The sequence below is a fragment of the Sipha flava genome, unplaced genomic scaffold, assembly GCF_003268045.1.
Source record: "Sipha flava isolate LNK unplaced genomic scaffold, YSA_version1 111_pilon_pilon, whole genome shotgun sequence".
NCBI lineage: Eukaryota > Metazoa > Arthropoda > Insecta > Hemiptera > Aphididae > Sipha > Sipha flava.
The window spans coordinates 2,011,061-2,032,659 of NW_020271729.1; the positions used below are offsets into that span (position 1 = coordinate 2,011,061).

General features: G+C 35.0%; 1 protein-coding gene across 1 annotated transcript in view; it reads left to right on the top strand.

Moving 5' to 3' along the window:
* Positions 1-21,398, top strand: part of LOC112688598 (protein slit) — a 133,297-nt gene extending 111,899 nt beyond the window's left edge. The window contains exons 5-33 of the mRNA XM_025561877.1: positions 7,906-7,977; positions 8,432-8,503; positions 8,607-8,842; positions 10,164-10,326; positions 10,411-10,482; positions 11,149-11,220; positions 12,494-12,565; positions 12,660-12,731; positions 13,159-13,230; positions 15,177-15,334; positions 16,269-16,416; positions 16,492-16,638; positions 16,719-16,790; positions 16,875-16,946; positions 17,035-17,198; positions 17,560-17,692; positions 17,753-17,824; positions 17,894-17,965; positions 18,052-18,123; positions 18,199-18,270; positions 18,356-18,519; positions 18,622-18,838; positions 18,917-19,056; positions 19,132-19,301; positions 19,382-19,592; positions 19,669-19,903; positions 19,983-20,206; positions 20,265-20,630; positions 20,719-21,398. Coding sequence (XP_025417662.1) covers positions 7,906-7,977; positions 8,432-8,503; positions 8,607-8,842; positions 10,164-10,326; positions 10,411-10,482; positions 11,149-11,220; positions 12,494-12,565; positions 12,660-12,731; positions 13,159-13,230; positions 15,177-15,334; positions 16,269-16,416; positions 16,492-16,638; positions 16,719-16,790; positions 16,875-16,946; positions 17,035-17,198; positions 17,560-17,692; positions 17,753-17,824; positions 17,894-17,965; positions 18,052-18,123; positions 18,199-18,270; positions 18,356-18,519; positions 18,622-18,838; positions 18,917-19,056; positions 19,132-19,301; positions 19,382-19,592; positions 19,669-19,903; positions 19,983-20,206; positions 20,265-20,630; positions 20,719-20,945 — 4,039 coding nt within the window. The 3' untranslated portion in view covers positions 20,946-21,398. The remainder of the gene's footprint in view (positions 1-7,905; positions 7,978-8,431; positions 8,504-8,606; positions 8,843-10,163; positions 10,327-10,410; positions 10,483-11,148; positions 11,221-12,493; positions 12,566-12,659; positions 12,732-13,158; positions 13,231-15,176; positions 15,335-16,268; positions 16,417-16,491; positions 16,639-16,718; positions 16,791-16,874; positions 16,947-17,034; positions 17,199-17,559; positions 17,693-17,752; positions 17,825-17,893; positions 17,966-18,051; positions 18,124-18,198; positions 18,271-18,355; positions 18,520-18,621; positions 18,839-18,916; positions 19,057-19,131; positions 19,302-19,381; positions 19,593-19,668; positions 19,904-19,982; positions 20,207-20,264; positions 20,631-20,718) is intronic.
* Positions 21,399-21,599: the final 201 nt, after the last annotated feature.

Consider the following 21,599-nt stretch of genomic DNA (forward strand, 5'->3'; position numbering starts at 1 on the left):
TATTTTCGAATGAATAATTTTCTGTTTGACACATATCTGTTCAATTATGAATACTTACGTGTAAAAACTGTATTTTCTATGAAAAAATGTAGCTAATAAAAATTACAGAACAAACTAAAACTATAACCAACTATAAATAAGTATAAATTAATAATTTGGTTTTCTGATTAGGATATAAATTCATAATTAGAAATTATAATTAGAAAATAAACGAAATTTTAGAATCTAAGTGATAGACTAGGAATGTATTGTTTTAATTGAGAATAAATATTCTAATCTTGAAAATTAAAAATACGTAATTTTAATTCTTCAGAACATCGAACATCTACGTATAGTATTCATTTTATCAGGAATTATCTACTAATTTTTATTGTTCAAAATCATTATAGTTAGTAACGTAGCTACATAAATAATTTAAATTTGGATCATAGTGCATTTTTAGAAGTTCACCATCACTATTATCAGTCACTTTATCCTTATTGAATTTTATTTTGATGATTATAGACTTCAAAGATGAAGTTGTTATACAAAACTAATAATTCCATCATTTAATTTTTACTTCTCAACTATTTTTATATGAGCACTCGTATTGATAAATATTACGTATTTGGTATCGTTATCATCATTAATTTTATTTCGTTTTTAGAATTCAATCATTTATTATTATTTTTAAATTAAAAGCTTCCGTCATAATGATTCACACAACTCTTTTATCTCCCTCAAAGCTTGTATGCGTTTAGCTTTTTCCATTATTTATCATTAAATAATCTGCAAGTAATATAATGTATATTTGTATAGTTTAAGGATTATATCGGTTTATTATTAAAGATAATCAATTAGTTCTCAGAACTCCAAAATATTCAAATCAAAATATTTTCATCGTCAAAAATGAATATTTTTAGTCAATTTAATCATTTGTTTTCATTGATAAAATGTGTTACTTTTTTTTTATTGATAATGACTGCCTCACCATCAGAGCCATTGGCTACAAGAAATTTAACATACTTATAATGTTACTTTACTAATAATCGAAATAAACACTGCATAACATTTTATATTATCTTTTATGTAAATTTAAAATACCTTAGGTACGTTTTAATAAGTATTCAAAATTATTCTAACCTTTTATTTTAAGACTCAGTTACATGGATTAGATTTGAATTTTTTTTTTAATTGTACCTAATAGCTTTTACAATCTTAATACAAATAAAATACAATATGCTTACTAAAAATAAATAAATAAATACTTGAATATTAGCGAGTTTAAAAGTAGTATCCTGTAGTGATGGATGCAAAGTTATTACATTTAAATAATATTTTATAAATTCGTAATTGTTATAAAGATTATCATAAAAATCCTTATAGGTCTCTACAGTGCTCAACTTGGCAAAATTAAAGAAGGGGGACTCTGTTTACTAAAAAAAAAAAAAAAAAAACCATCCCCAAAACTTGTTAAAGGTTATACTTAACGAAACAATAGTAGGAGGACGCTAAAATTTCTGAAAATTAGTTAGGATACTCCATCCCCTTACGTCCCCCCTCAAGTCGAGCTCTAGTTCTCTAACATATAATAATGTTGTATTTCCTGATAAAAAAAAAAACTGTTTTTTATAAAACTGTAAAACCGTTTTCGAACGTTGAACGTGGCCGTTTTTTTTTTTTTTTTTTATTATTATTCTTATTGCACAGTAATTATTTTATTACAATTTTATCTCGTACACATAATGGTTAGAAACTCGTATTTGGTTTAAGTGATAAAACCGCGTTGTTACAATACAATACTATAACCAACACGATGACATCCCTAAGCGTGAAAATTGCTTTCATTAAAAACCACTATTGTACCGCACAACCGCGGTTCTTTAGACGTCAAGCTCCAACCCCCTTACCCGCATACACGTGCATGAAAAATTATGTAGTTAAATACGTTACACGACGACTTTGGAAAGGGTATCACGAGCGTGACCCTTGGAGCGGTTTCACGTGCATTAATTCTTATGTAGATCCATTAACGTCACACAATGAGTAAATCACGTGTTGCGCACGGATGACACTGTGTTCGCCACCAAAAGCCCCGCGTTTATTTGGTGCTGCTACAAATCGGTCGGCGTGGAGAAATATATGCGTGATGTTGGTGGTGTTTTGAAGAGAGAGAAAGATAAAAAATCGTTTGAAAAATAAATAATAAACAATAACAATAGATACTAATAAGGCAAGCACACGAGGATGAGGGTACAGTGTGTACAGGAGCTCCGTGCAAGCGGGCCAGGACGAAATTATTATGAAAAACTACTTTGCCGCGTAATATACGCGAGCGGGACAGCCCTTCATCTCGAGTGGCGGTGCACTGCAGTGGTGGTACTCGTCGAACAGACAGACACCATTGTTATTATCGTATCCAAACGAACTGACAACATAATAATCGCGCGGAACCAGTCGCGTCCGCGGGTACGTTTTTACGCAAGCATTGTGTACGTGTGTTCGTGTTATAACTATAATAGTGAATATTTAAGCCTAAGGATAAACGCAGGTGGAGAGTGTATGAAATAGAAGAGTGGAAATATTTTTACCCTTTTTTTTCTTACTATTTATACACGACATACGAGATTTCCTCATAATCATTCATATAGGTATTTATATACTATACTTAATACACATAGTAGTAGTACATATTTATATATATAATAGTCATACGTTAGCCTTTCCGGCAAATTTCCAGTGTTATATACGTCACAAGGGTGTGTGTGTGTGTGTGTGTGTGTGTGTGTGTAAGAGACTTAGATAAACAAGGGAGAGCAACGCATACGTATTTCCAATCATATTATCTTACACCGCGTATGTATGTATAATGTATAAACACGTGTGTAAAAGCGCTGTCGCATATATACATAAATAAATCGGAACACGTTCGTACAGAACGTAATATATGTACTTGTGTGTATATGCACACGCGCACAATAACCCTGGCCGTTTGGGACGATTTTTTATTCAGACGCTTTTATCGGAATAACAATAACGAATAACAATATACCTCCGCGCGCTATTCGCTACGTACATCCATAAGTATACTATAGACCGGCACTCGGCGGCGTATAATTTTTATAATAATAATATCGCCGGTACGTGCACAGGTACGCTCGGAAGACGAATTCAAATCCGCTGAGCTTCTGCATAAAATATTTATTACAAATGCCCCAATGGTTTTCCTCCCCAACCCCCGTACTAGAACACGCCTGCCGTCACCGTACGAGTGCGGTTGTTAAGAGGATTTGCCCGCGCGCGCTAAACTCGGACGTCCGGGATTTCGGCCGAGAACGGATTTTCGATTTCGTTGAAAGGGTTTACACTTACCGTGCGGACGGAGTAAAAGTGGAAAATTCTTCGTGCTCGAGCGGTATGCACTCGCTCGTACCGCGTTGTACACATACAGAAGATCGTCGCGTGTATTACAATTGGTAAACGACTGTTGCCGCGCACTCGCAGCGTGATGGATTTCCGAACGCGATTTCCATTTACGCGTATACACTGATCAATGGAACAGTCGGCGGTAGCTTTCCACTCTCGTCCTCCGACGCGTTAATAACGAAACGCAATAAGAACCTATTTTCGCCGACACTGTGCACGTGTATATGTTTACGTGCACCGCGTGTAATCATTATTGTCGTTGGATCGAACCAACGAGTTCGCCGTGTTCGATTGATAATCATCGCTACACGTTCCTGAGACGTTGCACACGACCGTCCAATCGAAATGCGCTAATGCGCCATAGCCGTTCGCGTAATAAATCAAGCGCTCCGTTTGATCTAACGAAGACGCACGCTAAGAGCTCGAACGGTGCGCGCGATTACCGGTCGTTTTACGCAGGACGTACGTACCCGTTCCGGCGCCAAGAACGTACTATAGGAAGGGAAGGGGGCGAATCCATATTTAAGGAATCGAGTGTATGCGAGATACACGTTTTAAATTTTTTCGATGTGCATCATTTTATAACGAAATCAAATTACGCGTGACTGTGAATACTGAATTGGGTTTTTTTCAGGGCCATACTTAGTAAAAAATCAAATAAAACACAAGCGTAACTTTCAAAACACAGACAGGTGTCAAGAACTACACAAAAGTCGATTCTAAGTGGATCTGGGCATAAGATTAAAAAAAACCCCCAAAAATTAAGGGTTCACCTGATTTGGATATTACCAACAATTTTACTTATAAATTTTGAGCCTGAATTTATGGAAAAAATTTGAGTCGCCCCCCCCCCTAGAAATAAGTCTAAATACGTCGCTGTCCCGATGTACCGAAGATTTCAACCTCAACCGGTACTGCGATAAACGGCCGCGTTCGAATCAAGCCAGCCGACTCTCGTACACATTACGCGCATCAGGTACTCGTGTACACATACATATATAATATACACACGTGCGTTCGATTGTTCGCAGCAGACTGCAGCAGTTAATAAACGACGCGGAATACGATAATATTCCGTTTAACTGCAGCAACAATTCGTATTGGGTTATATGCGTATACACATTTTAAAATACAAAACTGTTTTCTCACCACCCGCTATCGCGTTCGTATTGTCTCGGAAGAACCAAACGTTTGTTGCGTACACGTGTTGTATAATACTACACATTCACTAGTCCAGCAGCGAAATCACATTTCGCAGAGTACCGATTAAAAGTATAATAACTGATTAGCGTGTGATTGACTACAAACCGTGAATTCCGTTGTGTACGAACACATTTTGATACTTTGCGAGAACGGTGTTAAGGTACACCACTAAATCGAAAGCTACAAATATCAGTTTTCTAAACTGAACTAATCGAGTATTCCGTTATTATTATAATCGATGTCACGAAAATATTTGTACGACAAAGACTTGACTCCTAACCAAAATTTTATCATTTCAATCTTATTATTATGTACGCAGTTATGATCGCGTTCTAATAATTATCATATGATTCTCGACAACGATCGATGGCACATATGCCTGTATCGCCTATCTGCTATAAAAAATGTGTTTTCGGTTCGTCACAATGTTTCCCAATAGTTCAGCCGGCAAAAACGTGTAATTATACGAATAATAGAAATCAAACAAAAATTATTAAATACAATGATTACAATATATATATCATAACGATAACATTGTCGTCTTACGTACACTTTACATGTCGAATGTATACATCGATTACTGTGTAAAGAACTGTCCGTTGCCGCCGGTAGTTTGCTGTGGTGATTCACGCAATAAAAATAATAATAATAATAAAAGTATGCTCACAATCTCATCGTATATTGTTTGCGGTCGCACACACTTCACGCGCGCGCACACAATCGCCAGTGTATAGTAATATCGTTTCTTCATCAAACACACTCACGCGTCGTTTTCGTCCCCTTCGTTTTCACGAAAAGAAAACGACGACGACTCGATTGTTGGCCGTCGTCGTCCCCCTTTTTTTTTTTTCATTCACCGAAAATGATTATTATTGCCCGCAAAGCTGTCACCGTCGCCGGCCGCATTCTCTCTCCCTTACATAATATTCTTCGATTAATATTAAGGTGCATGAATCACCTACTTCGATCAGTCATCATTGCTTCTGCCACCGTCGCCGACAATAGAAGGGTCCCGGACGACGTGCTGCTGCTCTCGGGGAGGGTCGTCGTGAAATGGAGATTACAAACGCAACAGGGACGACGGGAGGCTGCTGCTACTGCATTGGTGACGACGACGGCGACTGAAAGTTTCATAATATACCGATGTCGATTTTACATTATATATGTATATATATATATATATATATATATTACTGTACACTGGAATCCCGTGTATTATCATATAGATTACATCTCTGTATACATCGTGGTGCACATAGCTAGGCGTCCCAAGAGAACCGGAAACGGAGATTATTTTTCTTTTTATAATAATAAAAAAACTTGTAAAGACCAGATACAGCAATATTAATATATATATATATATATCTATTTATGTAATATTTTCCTCTCTCTTCACAAAATATCTAAAGGCGGTGTGGCGGGTCAACGTGACATATTCCGTGTGCAGAAGATTTTTAAATTATAGCTTCCCCCTCTTCCCTTTGTAATGTATATTAGCTGTCCGCAATCGTATTTCTGCGGTACGCGTTATGTTTTATACGTATGTGCACGTGTATGGGTGTAATTAAAAATACGATTAATAACCCGGTTACCGCCGATGAAGAACCGCAGTCGAGGTGCGAACGCGCTATCCCAATATAGCCTTTTTACATTTTATTTGGGTACGCAAAGCAATTAAAAATTCCTGTTTCGCACTGATCTTTTGACGTTTTGCTGTGACTATACGATTTTTAGAACATTTCTTTCTCTTTTTGACGCACAATAGTTTTCGAGACCTTTAGAAGCACTTATTACACATATACGTACACATACACATGTGTATATATATATATGTAGTCACTTTGGTAGTATATACGTGACTTGACAACACAGTCGTGCGCAATAAACGAAAGTAAATTACGTTTTAGAAGCAGAAAATTACTGTTTTGTTATTTTGATGGTATATCGAATTTCAAGCTCTATATTCGTCAATAGTTTTTTTTCGGTTGAAAAGAATACACACATTTACGTCTTAAAATGTTGTCTGAGGAATTTTACCGTCATAACACGTCACCTGTGCGCAGTCGTGGGGTATACCGTGTACAAGATTATCGCGTCCAATTTGAATGTCATATACGTGACGTTTTTACAAAATATAGTTGACACGCCAATTTACTGTTTTTGGTCAGGGTCGACATCGGTGGTTTTAATATAGGTATGTTATATGCGCATAGTTGCTGGGAGTACAGATTTACATTTAAATTATCTCTTTGTGGTATTAATATTTCGACCGGAATAAATCATATTCGCGAGTGTTGTTGAAATTCAATTATTTAGTTATATTTTAGTCTTGCGTAACAGTTTTGATGTAAAGATATTCAGAACAATTGCAGCAACGTAAAATCATAAATATTAAATTTAATTAATAAAACAAATTTATTTGTATATTTTTTGTTATGTGTTGTTTGCCACTACTCATTGTGCAGTTATGTATTAAATGGGTTTTCATTTTTCATAATTGTACACCCTCCGGAATCGCTTTCATCCAGGTTTAAATAATGTTCGTTTCATTACTCCTGTGAAACGAGAAAAAAAAATACCCGGCACTTCGAAAATCCTGAGACTTTAGTGATGTAAAGTTAATTACCGGTAAACCTCGAGAGTAGAGCAGAGCAGGAACAGTCCCCGGAGATGCCCTTCGGCGACAACTAATGGAACGAACGAAAAACCTAATCAATTTAACGGGAAAATGGAGACTTTTTGCCTTTTTTCCTCTCTCGAACCCAAAGTACAAGTAAAAATACAATTCACTGTGAATAAAAATAAAAAAACATGATAGTCAATTTTACACAGCTCTTTTATTCTATTTGAAATTAACATCAGAATCCATTATAAGGTACAAACGAATGCCGTAATATATTACTTAAAACTTTTATTAAGTAAACATACGTTTTCTTCCCCGACTATGTGTGACACCAGTGACGGCGCCGGGATTTTTTGCTAGGTAGGACCAAAGGGAGGCCAACAATTATAAGGTAGGGTTACCAAAAATGAGATTTCAACAAAAGATAAATACTATTATTTAATATTTTCTATTTATGAAAAATGATTATATTATTATGTCTAAGGTAAGGTCAATGGTAGAGCCACCAGTAGAGTCAATTATTTTCAGGTAGGGCCATGGCCCGTTCCTGGCGCCGCCAATGTGTGACACTGAAAAAAAGTGTATAATTCATTAAAAAATTCGATATTTTTACGTGTATTTGAGATACATCTATTACTAACTTAATTTACATGTTCATATTTCTATTATTGCAGTGATCTAAGCCGTAATCGGTTGCTGTTCGTCGGGAAGAGCATGTTGAAAGGCGCTCAAGCCTTAAGAACTTTGTAAGTATTTGAAGAAAAAAAATTGAACCCCAACAGGTATTGAAACGTATTAGCTTTATGCAAGGGATTTAATTTCAATTTATGAGTTAGTTTTTCCCCTTTTAAAAAATAAAAACTTCAATCGTCAACTTAATTCTTTTGTATGCAAAAATTGTTTTTGTCATAGGAGGGAGGGTATTTCTTTCATATTTTTTAATCGATCACAGTGAAAATTTCTATGGAAAAAAATGTAAATAGCCTCCCCTACCGCCACAACCACCTTTAGTGAAAGGAAAAACTTTTTGATACACTATGCTTCGTTATTTCCTACTCATCCCCTCTATATCTCGTTCGCACTGTTCAATTTCAATATAAAGTTGCGAATAATGGTTTTTATTTTTCACAGTTGACAATGAGTCAAAAAAAAAAAAAAAAAAACGTTCAAATATTGATACCACCGTTTGTTTGTTCGCAGGCTAATGGACAGCAACCGTCTCCTGTGCATTGACGAACAAGCCATCAAAGGACTCAAAGACCTGGAAATACTGTAAGTATTGAAACAATTGATTCAAAATTACGAAGAGAAATATAACACACCTACAATCGTTATTAAATACACATTGTGTACATGTTTATTATTTCCCCCGCAGAACTCTGAACAACAACAATTTGACTACATTGCCCTCGGGACTATTTTCCGACCTTTACCGTCTGCGAAATGTCCGTCTGTCCGAAAACCGATTCCACTGCGATTGCAAGCTCGAATGGCTATACCAGCAGTGGTTACCTAGGATTCCTAGACTCGGATCGTCGACCCACTGTCACGGGCCGGCAAACATGGCTGGTTTGTCATTAGCCGATATGCACAAATACCACATGCAATGCGGTAATTATGAGATACTATGTTTAATTTAATGATTCCAATACGTTCCGTACACTGTTTATTTTACACGACGGAACGATATTTATTAAACAGCCGTACATTATTTCACACGCCAACTAATATTTAGGGCCCTAAAAATTGGTTTGTGTATAGTTTGAATTATAATCTCTTCAAAGTATGTTCCTTGCGACATAACTATAAAAGGGATGAGTCGTCGGTTGTGTAATGTAAACTTAAACCCGAGATGGATTAGATAACTCTGAGAATATTTTAGAAAGAATATCGTGTTATACATTTTTATATGGTATAAAAATCATAATAATTGGGCTTTTTCAACGTATTTCATTGTTTCTAACTATATTTATTATTACTTTATTTTTTAAGTTTTTTTTTTTTTTGTCAATAAAGTATATAATGAAATTTTCAAGCTAAGTAGTTAGTAAAAAATATTAAAAAAGAAAAAGAAAAAAAGAATCATTATATGGTTGATACATTTTTAGTACTTCATTTCTACAAAAACAGGCAAAATAAATATTTTAAAACGCTTTTCCATTTGAACATTTGTTTTCTGCATATTACTTATTTTGCGTAATTTCCGTCGATATTTCAAAACTGGATATTTTACCTGCCTCGGTTCAACAAGATGTGGTTTGATCGCGAATTTTTTAATTCAGTAAAAATTAAGTTATGATTAGTTAAAAATCACTTTTAAAATATATACTTAATATCTAACGATGATTTAAAAATAAAACTAATAATTCACTAATTTGTTTTTGAATATGAATTTCTGATATAACAAAGATTAATCGATTGAAAATTTTACGTATTAGTATATTTTGTTTCATGATTAAAATTAATCAATGCTCTGATATTTGCACTGTTCTAATAAATAAAATAATAAAAATAGACCAGTTATTAATTTTTTCTATATAAATATTAAATCATAGTTAAATTTGTTAACAATATAACTGTTATTTATTTTTTCGTTCACGTTACGATTGGACTATTATTCAAATAAAAACTTGGTACTTTTTATACTTTAATTTTTAAATCCAAAAAAAATTAATAAATAATTTATCAGATTCATTATATTATCCACTGCAGCACATTATTAGGACCACGCGCGTAATGATTAAAGTTTTATTATGCACCGCGCCATATAAAGCAATGCAGTCAAACTCACATATATATGTTTACGCGGTCGGTTGATTAACTATTGTACCGGACAATTATAGTATCTAGTCTACAGGGTCTCATTAGACTTATAAGGCTATTGTGACACTCTGGCTAATACAACGTAATTTACGATTATCTTAATTCGCAGACGGTGATTTCGACGGAGAAACGGTGGAATGTGGTCCTGGCATCGAAGACCAAAAGTCCTCGTGCCCGCACCCGTGTTCGTGCGAGGAGGGGGGTATCGTGAATTGCAGGGAGAAGTCGTTGACCAAGGTGCCGACAAAACTGCCGGAGGACATCGTAGAACTGTAAGAACGACAATTCCCCTCACACCCCTCCGACCTTACTTATATGATGATTTATTGTTAACCGTATTTGTCACTTTTTCGCAGGAGACTGGAGCAAAATCAAATAACCGAAATCCTACCCAAAGCATTCGTTAAATACAAACGTCTGCGGAGAATGTAAGTGTACTCATAATATACCAACTAGTATAAGACTGTAAACACAGGTCAACGATTTTGAAAACGTATCCTGTGGAAATACTGCACGGTAGTTCATAATCGTTTTTGATTTATTATTTTTATTATTAACATATACAAACCGATGAATAAATATTTTGATTAATTTAGCCACTTAAGTAATGATTGTGACGAGATAAATGACGTGTAAAATATATAATATATAATCCGATAACCATCGAATGCAGCGTGCAAAACTTACTGTATGTATTTTAATATTTAAATTTACTGACACTTAAGTAACAACCGGTTAATATGAATTTAAATGCGATCATTGATGAAATGTGTTTTTTTTTTATTTTAACACACAAAGATATGTAAAGATATTTAAAGATATCATTGGCTAATTTATTCAATAAATTTTCAATTGGTCTCCACATAACTGCGCATTTTATTTAACTAAATTATTGTTTTTCAAAATATAGGTTGCGTTCCTTTTATACCAATTATACAGAATTATACTAAACATAACCATTTGTAATCATTATTCACTTAATTTTCATCAAAAATCATTTATATTTATTTAGTTAATTTTTTCATAATATACTATATACATGGTGATTACTTTTTTTTACTGTATTTAAATATTTACATACTTGCATGTTACAGCGACCTCAGCAAAAACCAGATAACAAAAATATCAGTAGACGCCTTTCAAGGGCTCAAGTCATTAACATCTCTGTAAGTATATTTATACTAATACGCACGCATATGATTAACTATCCGAAACCTTTTTTTTTTTTCGTTCGTGGATCATAAAATAATTTTTACGACTCAGCTCCCTAGAAAATATCTTAACGTAGTGATGTTGAAGATTTTTTTTCTAGTTGCGCATTAGTCACCAATCAAATACCCGCACAGGAAATGTAGCGTATATAAAACATCATATTACACATACACGTGGGAAAATAACTGGTTTTGTTTTCACATATATCACGTAATAATCTACCGGTCGCGAAAAAATCGTTCACAATTTTTCTGGAAAAAAAATTAATGTTCACCGTTTTATTACCTTTGTTTTGTATCGATATGCGTCTACATTTATTTCTACCGGTGCAAATGGGGTTTTCAAAAAAACATTTTGAATGGTTTCCAAATCCGCCGTGAGCTTTTTTTTATACGCCAAAGGGTCGGTGCACTTGTTTAGTAGGTGGTCGTAAATACGCTAAAAGCCATTATCAATGACAATAACAGGCAATGTGTAATTTTGCCTTAGGCTTTTATCTCCAGACTTATTTATTTGCTCGTTGGCTAAAAAACAAAAATGTAAACGTTTATCTCATCTATATTATATGTAAATTAATAGTTGGATTATATATAACTGTAGATACTCGCGGCGTATAATTTATCGCAGATTTCGTTATAATTTAGTTTTCGTTAACGAAACGACAATGAGGTCTTCAGGACGTCTTATGCTAGTAGGTTATGTTCTAAAAAGATAATAAATATTTATTCAAGCTATCTAGTATCTGCGAAACATACTTAGATAGAACTTATGATCAGGTGCGAATATGTCTGTATTTATTATTGAAAGTTAATGTTTTAAACTCGATTCCAAATACGTGACACTATAACAGCAATATCATATGATTGTATACATATAGGTACACGTGTATGAAAAATATATTATAGGTTAGTATTGAAGTTGTGTTAAAAATATTAACCGAAATCGATAAAAAATAAAAAAATAAAAATGTATACTTTACAACTTTCTTGCGAGCTATAACTTTTCATATATAAAACCTTTATATTTTTATATTCTATACGGTGTATCTAACCTCTATTACATTATATACGGGCCGATATTCTGTGAACCACAGTATATTATTTTTATTATTCTGAAATCGAATTTTTCGTCGTAAAATTTGTATGAACGAGGAAGAAAATAATTTTATCAAACCGAATACCCAATAAGTGACAAAAATTGAATTTATATATAATTTTTTTTTTAAAGAATGCTCTACGGCAACAAAATCAAAGACTTGCCCGGTGGCGTGTTCCACGGTCTGACTTCATTGCAACTATTGTAAGTGTAAAAATAAAAAAATAAATAGCGAAAACAATAAAATCTGAAAACTATATAATATAACTTTCATGTTGTTATTATTATTTTTCTCTAGACTTCTGAACGCCAACGAAATATCGTGTATTCGAAGAGACGCTTTCAGAGATTTGCACAGCGTCAATTTACTGTGAGTAAAAACTTGACGGGTTTTTTTTTTTTTTTATTAATTTTTTCCCTTCGACTTTCTTTTATATACGTGTAAACGCGTATAATGAAAAAGAAAAAACCAAGTCAGGTACGGCGCAGATTGAATAAAATTGAAATGTAAAGATACACACGGATGCGTGCGCGAGTGGGGTATACGGGTTCGGATTACCTGTGAAAACAATCGCTTTCAGATTTCCAGGGCAAAGTTGAATATTCATGAATGTTTTCCGGCGCGTTCTCCGTAGTTTGTCTCATCATTCGATATTCAATATGGCCGTCGTTTTAATCCATCCGACACTTGTTTGATATTAAAAGCTTTTTCGCAGCGCGTCGCGCGCAACGCCAAACCATATCGGTATGCATTTATAATCGAATCGTAACCGAAATCGTCGACAATATTTTTACAGGTCACTGTACGATAACAACATCAAATCGTTAGCCAATGGAACGTTTGACTACATGAGGAGCATCCAAACACTGTGAGTAGTATACCGTGTTTATGTTTACTTAGCATAATTTATATTCGACCTTTTGCCTATAAATACACCACCGCATACTCCGGGATAATAAACCTTTACTCTTACGCATCACGATAGGGTCTACGGATCAGGTGCGATACTGCTGTGTGTATGTTGATATCTAGGCATTAATATTATATTTGAACGGAATGATTTTTGGAACGTAACAATTGCCACATAAATGAAAGTCTTAAGTTGGAATCACTATACACTCACATTTTCAATTGACAATTTTTTCCCGTTACCAAATGGCTTATACTACACATCATACACCCGTTTCATATGATTAATACTTCGTACAAAATATTCGGTAATAACTAGTTACTTACTGACGTAGTTACTTATGAATATATGCACAATGTAAAGTCTGCCGGTGAGTTGTTATATACTAATATACTGCTCCGACTGCCAGAACAATATATAAATAATTATGTTAGTACAAAAGCATATTAATAACTTTTGAGTTATTTATTATAACTTTAACCCTTTCTAACTGCACATTCAAACCTATTATAAATTAAAACATCTATTCAACATATCATTTTTTTCTGTAATTTCTTTTAAAATATGTTGGTACTCTTATGAACTTTGTAAGTTAAAATGTACCATGTTTAAATACAGTTAATTATTTTTTTGATTTGTGCATAATTGATTATTCCAATGCACTATTATTCTGTGATCCATGATATTAACCAAACCAATGACATTAAAAATTCGGGATATTAAACGAATAGTACGATATACCAATATTTGGTAGGTATGGTTTGTTTGTTTTTAAAAAGCTGGAGCGTTATATCTTTTAGGATGATGATTTAATATTTTTTTTCGGTAACCTTGTTCGAAAACATTTTTTTAGTTGTTAAGAAGTACCTATTGATATTTTTAAATAATTTCAACTAAATTAGTAGAATTTCGTAGTATCAAAATTTTATTTAACTGTTCCTTTAAAATAACATTTTTAAATGTCTTTGAGCTCTGAACGTCACAAAATAATATTGTTTGTACATGAAATTATTAAGACCATCATTCTGCATAAGTACGTTCTAAAAAATATTTCATGAATAAATTTGATTTTCATCAAATTAATTAATGTTAAAACTCTAAGGTTATTGAGAAAAACGAGGTGCAGTCTGTGAATACATCCAAGACTCGCTCTTCAGATTGTAAAAAGTAACAATCAAAATACCTCGGAATTGTTTTTTTTTCGACAATCTTATGCTAATCTCTCTTCGTTCCGTGGAAAAAATTAACAGTTGACATTTGCAGCCTTGATCCAAATTTATGCGGTCAAATATATTTTCTCACCAGAAAACTCAAAATAAACGACCAATTTAAAACGAAATTAATTCAAAAATGGCCGACCGTATTTCCATTTATTTCGAGATATTTGTGACCAAGAAAATAAAATCTACACTATTCAAAATGAACTAAACAGACATCGTTTGAGAGTGTATATAAGAGATTTTAGGTCTCGATTATATCAATTCACGATCATTTTTTTTAACGGATATTTGTTTCCGCTTTTCTTCGTCGGTACGTTTCCTGCGCATAACGAAAGACGTTCGTCATGAATATATTTGTGGTTTATTATTAGCATTGAAAAACTTTTTCGTACGAAAACTTCTTGAAAAATGTCTTTTTCTTTAGTTGTAAATAAAAACATCGTGAATTCTACCAGATGTGTCTTCCATTATTATTTCTGGACAGCCAGCCATCGCCATTGTTTGTGCATTGTTTACTTTGTGCTATTTGTCTTAATAGCCATCAAAACAATCATACTTCAAGGGGACCCATATATATATATATATATATGTGTGTGTGTGTGTGTACAAGAATTATTATACCCACGAATAAATAAAGTGAAAAATAAAAATGTATGGGATTTGTTTATTTATTATTTATTTCAGGCATTTGGGTAGAAATCCATTTAGCTGTGACTGTAACTTGCGTTGGTTATCAGACTATTTGCATAAAAATCCAATAGAAACATCCGCTGCTCGGTGTGAATCGCCGAAAAAGTTACAAAAGCGAAGAATAGATGGCTTGAGCAATGACAAATTCAAGTGTAAGTTATTATTTTTGAAAACCGTGAAATTACAATCACAAATCTTTCTTAAACATAGTAATGTGGAATGATAATTAATATCATATTTTTTTCATTTTATTAATATTATTATTATAATTTTAATCTATCTTAATTTAAATTCGTCATAAATATAGGTATATTTAACACTGAAATATAAATTACTTAGCACAAATACTTTTTTACGTGTTATAACTTCAACCAGAGAGAAAGAAATAAGTATACAATTATTTTCAGTTCAAGAATAATGAACGTATTGTAAATACATAAATACTACCTTCAAGTATACGTGCCATGTACACTAACCGTGTTCATGCTAAACGTACAATATATTTCAACATCGCATTAAATAGGCAGCTTAAACGTTAAACATATGCGTATAGGACAATAAATTACGTTTTATAAAGAATTTATAAATTATGAGTCTAATATTTAAATTATGCAATATTTGTAGAACAATAGTGAAATAATGAGAAGGTATTAAATATTTTTATTATAATTTACTGAAATGTTAATAAAGGTAATTTTTTAATAAAAAGTACATTATCTTGAATTACTCAATTTAAAAGAAAAATATGATTTTAATTCTCAAGATTTAATTTAAAGTATAGTAAAGGAGTATTAAAAAGTTTGTTCTGAAAATGAATGTATAATTTTTATATAAATTTTTTGTGTGAAATATATACTTTTTTTATTTTAATTTAAAGGTCACGAAATGAATACTTATTGTAAAACGTCTGTGTTACTAAATGAATATATTAAACATATTAATATTGTTTAATATGCCTTATTAATACTTATCAATACTATTTACAACATTATTTCGAATTAAAAATGTTTAAGAACGATACACATGTTTTGATAATATTCTTTCATCTTGCACATTTCAATATAATGATAATAATCTCGTTAACAGGCTTAGACGATATGAAGTCGAAATCCGGCGACTGTTTCTCGGACGTTCCGTGCCCGTCGAACTGTTCTTGCGACGGTACCGTGGTCGATTGTTCTGGAAGATTGTTAACTGAAATACCCAAAGACATACCGATTTACACCACCGAACTGTAAATTTAATAATACATAATATTAATTCGCTATAATAGTATTATATTTTCATTGATCTATTGATTTTTCCCAAGAATTTTGAACGATAACGAAATTGCAAAAATCAAATCCGATGGACTCTTCGGCCGTCTGCCTCATCTCCAGAAACTGGAAATGAAAAGAAATCTAATCAGTAGCATCGAAGCAAACGCCTTCGAAGGTGCCATCAAACTATATGAACTGTAAGGATAAAGTTATTAACAGTATTTTTGGTTCTACTATTTCAAGCCGTACTCATATGAATGTTATTGTATTTTTGTAGAAACTTATCGGAAAACAAGATTCGTCAAGTGCACAACAAAATGTTCATCGGTCCTCACAATCTAAAAATTTTGTATGTTGGAATCGAATTCGTGTGAAACAAAAAAATGTAATTAACACAATTAAATACTAATCGGTATTTGTTTACGGTTTTCAGAACTTTGTTGAACAACGAGATTACATGCGTTATGCCGGGATCTTTCGATTACCTACCAGCCCTCCGTACCCTGTAAGCTAACTAAGTTTTAATCGACCTTATATATTTTGTATGTTCATTCTATAATCATCGCGAACGCGTTATGTGCATGTGTTTTCAGTAACTTGCAAATGAACCCTTTCAATTGTAATTGTCATCTTGCTTGGTTTGCCGAATGGCTGAAAAAACACGGGCTAATAGCCGGAAGTCCCCGATGTGCCGGGCCCGCTCGTGTTATGGACGTTCCTATTCACGATTTGCCTTCGTACGAATTCAAATGCTCCGGTAATTATTATAAAATGTGTATTCACCAAGTGAATAGTGAAACGCATTAGATTCGGTAGAACGGTTAGAGGCGAAAAATCACGGTAATCGTTCATTTTCGAATGAATGTCTACGTGGATGGATAACCATTTTGAGGGACGTTGCGTATGCTGCTCTATTACACTGGTTATATCCGTAATTTATTGAAGTCAGGCTTAGCAAATTAACCGAAAAATCGTTTTCACAAATTTTCTATAATCCATAAGGCCTACGGCCATTTAATAATACGAATATGCTTTCTTCTAGAATATCGAAATTATGAAGAAGAAAAAAAACAATAAATGAATATTTTTTTAATTTAATTTTTTTTAATAAATACCAGGTGACAACGATCAGGGTTGTCTCGGTGATAACTACTGTCCTCCTAAATGCACGTGCATTGGAACAGTGGTCCGGTGTACGAGAGCGAAACTAACCGAGATACCCAAAAACGTTCCTGTCGAGACATCTGAACTGTAAGAATTATTAGTTAATTTTACAGCACGCTTTAACAATGTACCGTATATCATTTTCAGATATTTGGACGTAAATGAAATTACTTCGATTAAAGTAGATAGGCTGAATCATCTCAAATCGCTCACCAGGCTGTAAGTAAAATATAACTGCTGTGACTCTAGTATGTATTGTTAATAACACTTCATTTTTTTTTTTTTTAGAGATTTAAGTAACAATCAGTTAACAGTCTTGTCAAACAACACGTTCTCACAGTTATCTAAGCTTTCCACTTTGTAAGTCACAAAACAAAAATTAATTTAAAAAAATAAAAATTAATACAATCATATAGTTGGTATAACGTTTAAAATTACATTTTCAGACTATTAGGATACAACAAATTACAATGCCTTGAAAAGAACTCGCTATCTGGTCTGAAATCGTTGAGAATCATGTAAGTACCTTAAATGAATAAATATAAATATCGTGATATGCTATATAAATATTTAAATAATTTAAATGTTTTTAGTTCATTGCATGGAAATAATATCTCATTGATTCCTGACGGTACATTTTCGGGCCTAGATTCGATTACCCATTTGTAAGTGCATCGTAAAATTATTACAACCGCTACGTTTTTTGTATAATGTAAATAAAAATATATAATTGTTTTTATAAACCCGCAGAGGTATCGGTTCCAATCCGTTGTACTGTGACTGCGGTCTACAGTGGTTGGCGGAATGGATTAAAAAAGATTTCATCGAGTCGGGTATAGCTAGATGCGCCGAACCTATGTCCATGAAAGACAAACTCCTACTATCCACGCCGGTTTCTAGTTTCGTTTGCAAAGGTCGGTGAAATCACGTTATAATATTATAATAATATATGGTCATAGACATAAAGATAACATAGACACGATCGCTAACACAATGATCCCGTATGCCTTTAACAGAGCCGATCAGCAAAGAAATCCTGTCCAAGTGCAACACTTGTTACACCAACCCTTGTTCGAACGAAGGGTTCTGCGAACCTTTGCCGGAAAGACAGTACAAGTGTAGATGCAATCCCGGCTATCACGGTAAACATTGCGAAAACATGATTGACGCGTGTTACGGTAATCCGTGCAGAAACTCGGGGACTTGCAAACTACTCGAAGAAGGCAGATTCAGGTATTAAACGCACGCGTAAATCTCATTCGTCGGTGAACGTGAATAAAACTAAAAAATCTAACCTTGTGTTCTATACAGTTGCCAATGCGCACCTGGTTTTACCGGAGATCGTTGCGAAACGAATATCGACGACTGTTTAACCAACAAATGCGAAAACAACTCTACTTGTGTGGACTTGATACAAGCTTACGAATGTCGTTGCCTACCCGGTTACACGGGTATACAGATCGTTTATTTTGATTTTTAATACAAAAAAATGTTAACAGAAAAATAAATGTTAAAATGTATTGCAGGCGATTATTGTCAGACGAAAATCCATTTCTGTTCCAAAGATTTCAATCCGTGTCATAACGGAGCCAAATGCGTTGACCACACCACGCATTACACTTGTGAATGTCCACTAGGATTTTCAGGTGACAATTGCACGATAAACAATGATGACTGTCAGAATCACATGTGCCAGGTAAAATAAAATGCAATTTTTTTTTCTGTTCCCCTTTACAGCAGAATAATAACGATATCTTCTCGATTCTTTATTTTAAGAACGGCGGTCTGTGTGTGGACGGAATCAACGACTATTCGTGCAAATGTATCGGAGAATACACCGGAAAGTTCTGTGACATTTCCCCAAGCGTAGCGCTCATGTACCCGCAGACTTCACCCTGCCAACATCACGAATGCAAAAACGGAATATGTTATCAACCAAACGGTTCCACCAACGACTACTTATGTAAATGTGCTCCAGGGTACTCAGGTATACTTTTGTCCGCTCAGGTGTTCATTGTTTAACGCGTTGTACCGTTTCTGAAACATTCACTGTTTACTTGCAGGCAAACGATGTGAATATCTGACCAGCTTGAGTTTCGTACATAATACGTCGTTCGTTGAATTAGAACCGCTGAGAACCAAACCCGAAGCCAACGTGACCGTTGTGTTTACGACGACCCAAGAAAATGGAATTTTGCTGTACGACGGTCATTCGGAACACTTGGCCGTTGAATTATTCAACGGGCGTATTAGGGTCAGTTACGACGTGGGCAATTATCCCGTTTCAACGATGTATAGGTCAGTTATTCCACTCGTATTAGTCGCATTATTTCATCGCATACTCATGATTGACGTGTACTGTGTATTGTGTTGCTAGTTTCGAGATGGTCGCCGACGGCAAACAACACATGGTCGAACTTTTGGCGATCCGAAAAAATTTCACTCTGAGGGTCGACGGGGGCATGGCCAGGTCGATCATCAACGAAGGGTCCAGAGACTTCTTAAGGCTCACATCACCGTTGTACATCGGCGGCATACCCTCGGATCCTGGGGCCGAAGCCTTCAATCACTTCCATTTGAGAAACTTGACCAGTTTCAACGGTTAGTAAACGGTTTCCAAATTAATATACGCATGCGTATAACCATATGTCTTTTATAGGGTGCATGAAAGAGCTGTGGGTGAACCACAAGCTAGTGGACTTCATGAACGCGGCACGTCAGCAAAAAGTCACGCCCGGGTGTTCGCTGCTCCAGGACGAAGAGCAGATGGTGGAAGAAGAAGGGGTGAAGTCGCCGGACGTTGGGGAACCGGAGCAGAGTTCGACCATGGTGGACGAGGAACAGATGGAACCGCAAGAAGGTGTGATGGAAGAGGACGAGGACGACGAGGATGAGGACGAGGAAGAGGACGAGAACCCGTGCGCGAACAACCAGTGCCATAAGGGCAGCAAGTGCGAGCCCAAAGGGATCAGAGACTACGTGTGCAAGTGCCAGCCCGGTTGGTCGGGCAAGTACTGCACTCAAGGTGAGACCCGCTCCCCAATATACACACACTCCCTCCGTCAGTCCCTTGCTTCTCTTTTGCTAACTCGTGTTTCCGCTGCTGCCGCCAGGTCCCACGTGCAAGAAAGTGGCCGTGCGCGAGTACTACACGGAGAACAACTGCCGGTCGAGGAAGCCACTGAAAATGGCCAAGTGCGAGGGCGGCTGCGGGACGAGCTGTTGCCGGGCGCGGAAGACCAAAAAGCGGAAGGTACGCCTGATATGCAACGACGGCACGCGTTACACCAAGGACATCGAGATCATACGGAAGTGCGCGTGCGCCAAGAAATGCTATTGACTACCAGGCCCCTCCATGGACATGCCCCGACCTGTCGCACCTACACCGCCGCCAACGCCACTGCCGACACCATCGCCGCCCACCCAAGTGATCGTCGTACTGCCACACGTCTCCCGTGGAGCCGCTGATGGTGCCCGTCGGCCGCGCGCTCGACCCGATGGACGGCAGCAGCTCCGCGTCTGGACGGACGACTTGTTCTCGTACGTGACAGCGTACGCGGCCGTCTCCGTAGCCGTCGAGCTACTGATCGTCGTCATCTGGTCGATCAGCGTTTGTATATATCTTCTTCTGCCGTAACCACCCCTGCACCTTAGTAGTATTATCGTTATCGTTAATATAGTCGATTTCGTCGTCACTTATCGCCCAACCCTATTTTCATATTTCCAGCAATTTTACATTTTTTTTTTTTTACATTTTTTTTCCTATTTCAATCCATTTATACAATTATTACTATTATATAATAATTATAATTTTTTTTTTTTTAAGTACCTACCTACTAATTATAATTTATTTATTCGTATTTTTTTTTTTTTTTTAATTTTTTACGTAATTTATTAACGATTTATTTATATACTTAAATCCTGTCTATCCTCACTATCGCTATTTTTCTTTTGAACAACGAGACCCTATTCATAATAATATTATTATTACAAT